This window comes from Melospiza melodia, chromosome 9 (assembly GCF_035770615.1).
Source record: "Melospiza melodia melodia isolate bMelMel2 chromosome 9, bMelMel2.pri, whole genome shotgun sequence".
In the NCBI taxonomy this organism is placed as follows: domain Eukaryota; kingdom Metazoa; phylum Chordata; class Aves; order Passeriformes; family Passerellidae; genus Melospiza; species Melospiza melodia.
Window position 1 is genome coordinate 6,568,665 of NC_086202.1, and position 10,687 is coordinate 6,579,351.

Genomic DNA, 10,687 nt, shown 5'->3' on the forward strand with positions numbered 1-10,687 from the left:
GAGGCAGGGGGAGAGAGACTAGAAAGTGCGCCAAATTTGTTTGCAGTGGATCAAGGCTAGCCGCCTTTGCTTCACTTTCTTTATCTTAATTCCGACTTGAAAAGATATAATTATCTAGTTTGAACAGAGCTGCTATCAAATCCTTCTCTAGGCAAGGCAGGGGAGAGCTGGAGTGGATTGCAGTGTTCTGAGCCGCTTGGTGCAGCCGGAGATAGGGAGTAATGAAGTTGTGGAGTCCTGAGATACAAAGGGCATTAACCTCATTAGCATGAAACCTTTTCTTCTAACCATTGTGGGACCCTTTCAGACTCCTAATCCCCCCTATTTTCAAAGCTGGGTTTGTAATAAAGCTTTTAGGGTTTTTTTTTCAAAGCTAATGGCATTCTCTGAAGATTTTATTGCTGTTACGCTACATAGGACGCTTAATTTTTTCCCCCTCTCTCCCTCTCTTCCCTCACGGTTAAAAAAAAAAAAAAAAAAAAAAAAAAAAAAAAAAAAAAAGGGTGGGGGGAGAAATATATGGTTCCTGCAGAAATAAGCCTTTTATCAAGATGGGAAACAATTTCTAGAAAGGCCCAAGTCTGCTGTTGGGCCGCGATGCGTTTAATGTTTGCCCATTTGCCCGGGTTTGAAGTGGGGAGCGAGGCAGCCCGGGCGGGTTCGGGGGGAACGCGCGTCCTGCTTGGCTTCCAGATCTGCCCCATCAGCTGCTCCAGGAGGCCACAAACGCCGCGAGAAGTTTACCTTGGGAATGGCTCCACTAAATAATTAGCCCGGGTTTAAATGGAAGGGACTGCATTGCGACATGCGTCCTAACCCTGACTGGGCCTCTCTCATATTTGTAGCACAAGTGAATGGAAAGTCACCGGGATTGTACAAGAAGAGATGCTAAAAAAAAAAAGTAAAATAAAAAGATGGGATATTTTTTTTAAAAAATTAAATTTACATAGTACCCGATAGAGCCAACACGTGCACAGAATGTCTAATCTTAACTTTTCAAGGCAGTGTGTTTAACAAAGCTCGTATTTTTGCGATGCATTGTAACTTCGCCTTATCACAGTGTAAAGGGTAGTCAGATTGTCCTAAATTATGTCCAACTAGCCCCCCTGGATCCACGGATTAAGAGATTAAAGGAGACCACTGGGCAATGCCTCCTCTTTCCCCTTCATATTCCTGGTATGATAATTGCCTAAACTGATTTGCACTTTCACAAAAGCTTGCAGGATTCTTTGTAGCTCGAACAGAGCAGACGAGGTTTCTCTATCAATGGAAATAAAACTGATTAATGCAGTCTATCAGGCTAAGGAGCAAATGAAGCATGAAAAAACAACTGTGTACCCCCAGAAAACCAGCTAGTTTCCTCAAGGACCCAGAGCAACATTTCTTTTCTTTTTTTTTTTTTTTTTTTCCCCTTTCCCCCACCTCTTTAATGTCAGAGTTTTACTCCGTGCCCAGGATCGCTCCCTGAGAGCGGCAGGGAGAGCAGCAACCTCTGCTCACAGGACCTGCTCCTGTTCCTCACCGCACCGCCCTGCACGGGGCATGCAAAATATGGGGGAAAACACCAAAAAAAATATTAAAAATAAAAAAAAATCCTTTCTCGCTAAATAAAGCGCGTATTTCAGCCGAGGAAAGCCTCTCTCGGCCGTTTCACCATCACGGTCCGCACTCCAGTTCCCAAGCAGGGAAGGGGCTGGGTTTTCTCCTCGAGGTTTTTGTTTGGTTGGTCGGTTCTGTTTCGGGGGGTTTGGGGTATTTATACACAGCAAGTGCGCCTCTGCGGCTTATTTTCAGAGGTCTATTTAGCAGCCAGCGAATGCATTGGGAAAATGCGCCCATGGCCGCAGGAATGCGCGGCGCGGCCGCGGGGGTTCAGCAGCTCAAAACAAGGCGGCATGAAGGGAAATTTCTCGGAAATTTCGGTTTCCGAGAAATTTGGGGGTGAAAGGGAAAAGATATTGCTTAAAAAATTAGGGCATATTGATAAATCTTTATTGACAAAATATTGACAATGACATACTTCTTGGAAGTATATAGTGTGTTAGAATTCTAACAAATTAAACACAAAACACAAAAATATTTACATTCTGGTATAGGAGACATGAAGGAAACATTTGTCACTTTTTTTTTTTTTTTTTTTTTTTTTAGTAGCTCTATGATCTCGGAATATGATAAGGTCAGTGCTTGAAAATTGACCCAATGAAAATGGTCATTAGAAAAAAAAAAAAAAAAATCAATCCGCGATTTTAAGTCCCTTTTCTCTGGATCCTCCCAGCCTAGAAGGTGTCCCCACCGCCAAAATTGGTCGCTGGGTTGGCGCTTTATAAATCTTTTTAAAAAAAGTAATCATCATCCGGTTTTGCAATGGGGATACAGTTGGGGGGAGGGGGGAGATAATTCCATTTGAATTTTTTTTTTTTTTTCCAGCAAAAGTTATGACCAAGCCCAACCTCCCCCGCCCCCCCGCCTTTCCCTCCCGTCCCTCCCCTCCCCACCGTGTTTGTCCATCCGGAAGGAACACTATGCTTTGTTACTGCTACTTCATTTAGCTTTCACAAACACTTTGACGCCAGAAGTTATTATAAAATGTTTACAGACTGCACATTTCTCGTAAAATAAAATTAAAAAGCACACAGAACCTGTCTTAAAGGGAAAAAAAATTACAATTCATTTCTGTCTTTAGGAACCGGAGTAATTTTTTCCCGGTTTTTTCTTTTTTTTTTTTTTTTCCCCAGACGGCTTTACACATGCAATTCAAGTTTCTGAAACAGGTGTGGGTTTTGGCTGCTTATGGAAATTTCTCTTTCAAAGACGGAAAAAAACCGTGAAGTGCAAAATGTCCCGTAAGGTGTTAATTTTTCTGGTTTGGTTGGGGGGGCTTTTTTTTTTTTTTCTTTGTTTTTTTGCTTCTATTTTTTTTTTTTCTTTCCTTTTTTAAGATTTTTTTTTCTATATACTTTTTTTAATTTTTTTTTGTTTGTTTTTTACGTTACGCTTTTAAAAGTGGACTGCGATAAACGGAATACCTGTCAATCACCTCGTCCCGGTGTTTTGGCTCGGATTGACAGATCCCCTTGGGCAGAGCGGTGCCGGCAGTGCCACAGTCCGGAGCCCTCGCTGGCTGCCCTCGCTCGCTCCCAGCTCCCTCCCGGGCTGTGATGAAGATCGCTGTGATGAAGATCTCCGCGTCCTTCCCCGCACCGCCACGCCGCGGGGCCGGCTGCGTGTGGGGGGGGGGGGTGAGCCTTTAACACTTTCGGTTCGTGGGGTGCTGGCTTGGAAAAGTCCAAAAGTGCCAGTTTTTTTAATCGTCCGACGTGACGTCGATTTCCTCTGGGCTGGCTTGTTTGGTGGCGATTCTCCACCGGTTAATGTGATGAGTCCCTTTTTTCTTCTGTTGTGAGTCTGAACCTTCCTCTTCCAACTTTTGCCGCTTGAACTTTGTCCGTCTGTTCTGAAACCATACTTTTACCTGCGGGAGGAAAGGCGCCGGGCGTTAATCCTGCCCGCACCGGGGAGATGCTGCGCTCCCTATCGCTCCGTGCGCCACCGCGCCGCGCCGCGCTCTGTCCCCACCGTGTCCCCTCTGCTGTCACCCTGGCCAGTTTGGCCAGCACAACCAGGACCCCTCTACCTAAATCTCTGCCAGAAAGGCACGGCCGGGCCGCCCCACGCCCTCCGGAGCGCTCAGCAGCGGCGGCACCGCCGGGGGATGCTCCTGGAGCTCCCGAGCAGCGCCCAGGGAGCCCAAGCAGCGTGGGGCTCGTCACCTCGACGGCCCCGACGCCCGGAGAGGCTCCGGTTCCCCGCTTCTAGCGCAGTTCCCCGCTCCTGGCGGGGTGTGCCCCCTCTCCAGCCCCGGGAGAGCCGTCGGGGCCGCGCCGGCCGCGGGGGTCCCACCTGCCCGGCAGAGCAGAGCCAAGGCAGGGCCTCGTCCGTTCTAAAGGGCTGAGGGGAGGACGCAGAGGATTTTTTACCTCGCGGAAAAGCGAATAAAATATATCAAAATGGGCCGAATAGCAAAACGCCCAGCATCTCCCTGGGACGCGCCGTCCCGGAGCGATCGCGGTCAGGGGCATCAGAAATGTCCCTCTGGTTTTGTTCAGCGCCGCGTAAATCTGACTGAACCATCCGGCAGCTGACTTCAGTGCTTTAATTACAGATAGTATTGATCTGGGAGCTATCTCCAGGGCTGGCCACGCTCCTTGTAGCGTCCAAAGGTAAACTTTTTTTTTTTTTTTTTTTTTAAGAAAAAAGCAATTTAAACTCTGGTTCTGTCTGAAAGTGCCTGATAAAGGCCTCAGCAAGGGGGGGGGAAAGGGAACTGGAGCATTTTAATAAGCTGGTTTAACCCGCTTCGCTGCCTCTTCAGAACAGAGACCTGACTGGCCGGACACACATCTCTGCTGCATTTTCATATTCTCCAAAAGTCCCCCATTAAAAAGCTGAGCGGGGAACAAGGGGTGAGTTTAATTTGCTTTTAGTTTGCTAATTGAAGGGGAGGACGGTTCATTTCTGCACGCTGATCTCCCAAAAGGGAGCTCATTTGTAGGGGACTGGGGGTTTGACATCCGGACAAAAGACCCCAACCAGCTTCGGAATCAAGCACCACAAAGACCACCTTAAATACAGCTTTCCAGTAGAAATAAGCCTGTGACCGGTCCCTTGTTCGGGGAACCTCATAAAAGTGGCGATCCCTTTTTATTGTTTTGTTAGGGAGACATTTTAAAACAAAAGCTCCAACCTCTTTATTGCTTCCCCCACGAAAAGGAGTTAAGAAAAAAAAAAAAAAGTGTTACAACTTAATCCGCCCAGAGAACGCTGTGTTTACTGGGAACTTTGAACTAGGCTGCGGCTGGGTATTTTGGCTTTTTTTTTTTTTTTTTTTTCTTTTTTTTTTCTTTTTTTTTTTTTTTAGTACAGTGCCACATACTGTAGCAGAGACAATCCCCATCTGGAACCCTCTCTCTCCACGAGTCTCCTGGAAGGGCACACAACAAAAACCTCGACACAACAACAACAACAACAACCACCAGCACCAGCAGTCCTCCGAACTCCAGCCTTTCTTCCGGCGGGGAGAAACCCGCGTGGAAATCGCGCTCGCAGCGGGCCCGGCTGCCCCGGGTCCCGGCCGTCGGGGGGAGCCTGAGCCCGCCCCGCCGCCGCTCCCGGCCCGTTCCGAGCCTCCCCACGGGCCCCGGGCCCGGTGCCTGCGGGAGCCTCGGCCCGGCAGAAACATCGCCCAGAGCCCCGCCGGAGAGACCGAGCAGGCTCCGGTGCGGTTCTGGCCCGCAGCCAGTCGGCTGGGCAGAGGGGAGAAGGGGGTGGAAGGGGTAAGGGGGGGATTCCTTGTGAGTAATTTCTCTGCTTTTATTTTTCATCTTTCTGCCCTCCTGAACCGGCTCGCCACGTCCCCTCTGTCGGCTAGAAACGAGTGAAAATTCATCCAAGAACTGTGTTTCGGATGTAGGGTCTGAAGGAGAGATTCTTCCCCTTGTCCCCGCATTTGTTTTGGGGGTTTTTCCCCTAATATTGAGCTCTTATTTGAGGGTCACACCAATCCCGCAGCAGAACGACCGAACCCACAGATCGCAGCTGCGCTCGGGTCGGAGCTCCGGCCGGGGCTGCCCGGGGACCCCAAATCCCCAAATCCCCAAATCGCGCCCCGAGCGCGGCGGCTCCCCACGCCCGGCAGAGGCACCGCGACCCCCGGCACGGGAAAAACATTTTACAGCACTCAGGCTGGGGAGACCCCTCTCCCCATTGCACCGGCTCGGGATGGAGGCCTAAACACCCCCAGAACTCGCTTTTGCCCGATCTCGGCCCGGCCGGTGGGATCTCCACAGGAGATGCCCGATGCACTTTCGCTTTCCCGGCTGCCCGATCCCTGCTCGCCCCTCACCTGAGTTTCCGTGAGGCTGAGGCTGTGTGCCAGCTGCTTTCTCTCCGCTCCTACTACATAATGGTTCTTCTCAAAGGCATGTTCCAGTCTCAGTAATTGGGATGGGGAGAAAGCTGTACGGATCCGTTTGGGTTTCCTGGCCAGTGCATTGTGCAATAGGAAGCTCTCCGGGCTGGTTTCATTCCCTGGGAAACGGGGTAAAACAGATTAATAAAACACCTTCCCCAAATGCACTCGACAGCACTTTTTAGCGCAAGAATTTTTGTCTCCCACCATTACCCTCAAGATAAATTCAACTATAGTTTCTTTTTTTATTTTTCAACTCCTTTTTTGTATTGAATTTTCCTTTGATAAATACACGGAGGGAAAGGATAAATAAGCAGGGGGAGGAGAGGACTGGTATAAATTAAAACGCTAAAACACAACCTGGGGACCACTACAGAAAATAAAGAAGAAGAAGAAAAAAAAACAGAATCGGCCAGAGCCCGGCTGCGGTGTCTGCGGCTACACCTCACGGCTGCCCCCCGACCACCGGAGCCTCACATCCTTCCCTATTTGTTTGTTATTTCCATCTTCCCTTCGTGGCCAGCTGTGCTCGGGGCTCCCTGGCCGCTCGCTGAGCTCCGGAGCCTCCCGCCTGCTCCCCCGGCCTGTCGGGGCTTCCCTCGCCCAAAACTTCGGCCGGAGCCTTTCTGCCGCCGCTTCCCTTCGTTGTCCCGGTGCGCTGCCCGCAGCCGGGCTCCCACCGCCGCCGTCCCGGCCCCGTGACCCCCCTGCTGCCTCGGCAGCGCCGGGAACCGGCGGGGAAATAAAGAACCAAACTCCGAGGAGGCCACAGAGCGGCCATCCCATTCCATCCCATCCCATCTTATCCCATTCCATCCCATCCCATGCCATTCCTGCCGGCCTGCATGGAGCAGGGGGTGGTGAGCCGGGGCTTTTCGGGGGGCATTTCCCTCCGGGGTGCCCCTGTGCCGCTTCTCCGGGCCGGTCCTTCCAATGTGGAAGCGGCACCGAGGGGCTCTCTCTGTAAGTGCTTTCAAAATCGTTGGAGGAGGAGGGTGTGTTTGAAATCAGGCTGTGGCTCAACACCAGGACATTTCCGCCTTTCATCTACCCCTCGTTACCAATCGCCTGGTGCCTGCGACAAATAATTTGGTGAGCGAAACCTGTAATTTTATTTTGAAAGGGTAATAATCCATTTTGTGTCTCGGAGCGCCTGGCTTTGGAGAGAGTGGCTCCTTTTTCAAGCCGGCTGCAGCGGCCCGGCTGTGGAAGGCCGGGGAAAATGCAACATGCAGGTGGTTTGTTTTCGTTCCGAATTAAAAAATAAAAATACAGTGGAAAAAAAAAAAGGGGGGGGGGAGATGGATCCTTGCGAGTGGAGGCTGATTTTGTTTTGTTTGTTCGTTTGCCTAAAATGAGAGTGGCAGAAGGCAGAAGCCGGACCCATTGCGGGAGAAATCGGCTCACCCCTCGGAGAAGGCGCTGCCGGGTACAAAGGGTTAAGCAAGGGGGATTTTATTGATTGTCCGCCATTGGATTCGGTTATTTCCCTTCAGCTGGTCATTAATCGCTCGGCATTTGGAGCCCCTGGCTGACCGCAGGGTCGGGATCGCCCTCCGTGCCCCTTCCCCGGCTCTCCTGCGCAGCCCCATCTCCCCGGCTGCTCCGGGGCTGGGATTCATTCCCCACACACATTTCCCTCCTCCTTTCTCTGGGGTTCGCTCCGTTCCTTCCCCTCTAACGAGGGCAGCGGCCGCACTTGGGGCTCCCCGCGGCTCGGCCCCGCAGCCCGGGGGAACTCAGCCCCACCATTCCCCGCTTCCTTCGGGGGCTCCTCTCTAGCTCCCAACGCACCGGAACAAAAAATATCCACCTTTTCGTCTGCTTTTAATGGGAGCAGAAAGCTGACGGAATCTCAGCCGGCCTTGCCTTCTCGCTCGTCCCCCCTCTTCCCGGGAAACCAAAACAAACCGGGAAAAGCAGCAAAACAAAACCAAGCCCGAGCTCCTCGGCTCTGACAGCTCTCCCAAGTTTGGCGGAGGGGGAGACAGGGACAAAAGCGCCCGGGCCCGGCCGAGCCGAGCCGAGCCGAGCCGAGCCGAGCCTTCCGCTGCGGGCAGGGGCCGCCGTCCCCCAACATCCGCGGGGACCGGCCGGGGGATGCGGGGCTGGGTCGGGAGGAGAGGAAAAGTTGCACGTACCTTGGAACCTGTGGCCCAGATACCGGTAGCGGTGTATTAGCCACGGGTAGAAGGTGGAGGGGTCCCTTTGCTGCGAGGCGAAGAGCGGGTGCGTGGAGTGCGAGGCAGGCAGCGGGTGGGCGGCCAGGGCGTGAGGAGGGGGCACGGGATGGACCGGCACGGCCGGGTTCGGCGGGTGCGAGACGGCCTCTGCAAAGACCAAGTCCGGGTTGGAGTAGACCCCCCTGCCAGTGGAGTGGAAGCCGTTGAGAAAAGGGTTCATCGGGCTGGAATTGGCATAGCTGAGCGCCGCCGGCCGGATAGGATCCTCGGAGCGAGACGCGGGCAAGGGGCTGTCTTTGGCCACCAGCGACTCGATGGTGAAACACCGCTTGGGTGTGGGCTGAAACATGCTGCTGCCGCGACGAGAGTCCCCGACCCAATCTCTGCCCGTCTCTCTCTGGTGCGCGGGAGACGATCCGGGGAAGTTTGCAGCAGGGAGTGACTTGAGGAGGGATAGATACACACATAAATAGACAGGGGCTGGAGGAAAAGGAGGCAGCGGCAGCCAGCGGTACCCAAAAGGGAGACACACACACACACACACGCACCACGCACACACTCACACACACACAAAAAAAAAGTTGCTGGGAGAAGTTTCCCTCCTGCAAGGAAAAGGCGGTCGCGCCCCCCCCTCCCCCCCTAAGTCCAAAGACAATCCATGGATGTGATCGGCCCCTTCACAAGTTGTGCAAACGATTTGTTAGTTCATGAGCCTAATTAGTGCTGGGATCACATAAACAGCTTCCTCTGAAGCCTGGTAAATGGCTTGATGATTGGTCGCTATTACTCGCCTTGAGGTTGAAGGGGGAGACTCTTTAAAGTGCGTCAGAGGGGAGGCGAGCGCCGGGCAGCGCCATCGGGAGGGATGGAGCCGCGGATCGGAGTGCGGCGGGAGCGCGCCCGCCAGCGCGGGGGGAGCGCGCCTCCGCCTCCGCCCCCGCCCGGCCCCGCTCGGCTCCGCGCCCCTCCGCGGCCGCGCTGCCCGCCCGCCCTCCCCTGCCGCCGCCCGGAGAGCAAGGTAGGCGGACGGGGATCGGGGGGGATGGGGGCTCAGCGGGACAGGAGATGGGGGGCCCCGCATCTCCTCGGGCGGGAGCTGGGCAGCTCCGCCAGCGCGACACCCCCGTCCCTGCCGCCTCTCGGGGACTCTCCGCCCGGCCAGGTTACCTTGGTCGGCCCCGGGGCGTCAGGGAGGGATGCCCCGCTTGGGAAAGGTTCCGTCCCGGTGAGAGAACGGCTCGTCCTCCTGCTCCGAACTTATTTATTGGCCCGTGGCGGCTCGGCGCCGGGCGCACCGCACAAAGCGCGGGGCGGCCGCATCGCGCACAGCGCCGGGCGCTCCGGGCGGGACGGGGGATCGACTCTCCGGCTCCAGCCTTGTCCGGATTTTCGCGTTTACCTTTGGGTCCGGAGATGATTTTAGGGCTGAGTTCTCCTCCTCCCATTGGCTGGAGCTGCAGAATAATTATGATCACATCCTAATACTCTTGGCTGGTGCTTACTGTTTATTGGTAGTTAAGGATCTATTATCTATTCATCAGCCTCCCATTTTTGCCAATTACATTCTTCTAAAGTGAAGTACCAGCAGGTATTTTGCACATTTACAATTAATGATAAAAAAATCTGGCGTACTTTAAATCTATTACGCCGCTGTGTAATTTATCTTCAAGATGCAGAATTGCTAATGTAAATTAATGTTTCTGTTGAACCAAGGGATGGGGGGGGAGTCTTAAAACCAGTCTAGCGTTTCTTTCCTTCTCTCCCGGACGTTGTTTTCTATTTTCTTTCCACTTTATACACTGAAAATCCGTTACTTCACTGCATTAAATTATGCTCAAAAACAAATCGCCCTCTAAATGGTTGTTTCCAGTAAAGGGCGAGGTGAATTCTATTCTCCTTCCCCGCTCTCTGCTAAAAGCATCTGTTCCCAGCTCGCCGATATTTTTAACACAATACCAAAACGAGGGGATAATATAAGTGACAAAACAGTGCTGGGCACGCAGAGATGCGGCTGTTCCTGCGCCTTTGTTCGAGGCCGTGTTTCCCTTTGTGTACCCCGCGCTGTGCGCACTTTGTGGAGGGAGAAGTTCACTTTCTGTAGGAAATGTGAATCTGATCTGCAGGCGTGGGGCGGCTGCACGTACAGACACCCAGAGCCACACGTGCGTGCGAGCGCAGGGCAAAGCGAGCTTTTCACGGCGGAACTCCAGGATTTGGGCAGATTTTCTGCGAGGTGCCGCTCTCCCAGGTCTCGCACGTTTGGGAAAACCTTTCCTGCCCGAAGACACCGGAGTGCGGCCCCGCTGAGCTGAGAGAGAGAAGGATTTCCCTCCAGCCCCACTCCTGAATCGCTAGTATCTTAACTTTTTCAGTTCCCTCACCCCTTGTCCCTGCAACTTTTTTCCCCTTCAAGCGGTGGTCGTGACTTCTCGAAAAGATCTGGGGTTATAGACACGAGCGAGGATGAGAAAGTGCCCTAAATAGGACGGGTGTTTGATGTGCTGATTTCGACTGGGGTCAAGGTTCCAGAACACTG

The 10,687-nt window shown here is 53.0% G+C and overlaps 1 protein-coding gene across 2 annotated transcripts; it reads right to left on the minus strand.

Moving 5' to 3' along the window:
* Nucleotides 1-2,488: 2,488 nt before the first annotated feature.
* Nucleotides 2,489-9,459, minus strand: EMX2 (empty spiracles homeobox 2). 2 transcript variants are annotated; one of them, XM_063163125.1, is made up of 4 exons: nucleotides 9,319-9,459; nucleotides 8,110-8,593; nucleotides 5,903-6,087; nucleotides 2,489-3,472 (listed from the first exon to the last, which is right to left on the minus strand). In XM_063163125.1, the coding sequence occupies exons 2-4, from the start codon at nucleotides 8,498-8,500 to the stop codon at nucleotides 3,305-3,307; spliced, it is 744 nt and encodes a 247-aa protein (XP_063019195.1). In that variant the 5' UTR covers nucleotides 8,501-8,593; nucleotides 9,319-9,459; the 3' UTR covers nucleotides 2,489-3,304. The 2 variants fall into 2 exon arrangements, with proteins under 2 accessions (XP_063019195.1, XP_063019196.1); XM_063163126.1 differs by lacking the exons at nucleotides 5,903-6,087; nucleotides 9,319-9,459 and having other exon boundaries at nucleotides 3,369-3,472; nucleotides 8,110-9,019.
* Between the last annotated feature and the right edge of the window lie 1,228 nt (nucleotides 9,460-10,687).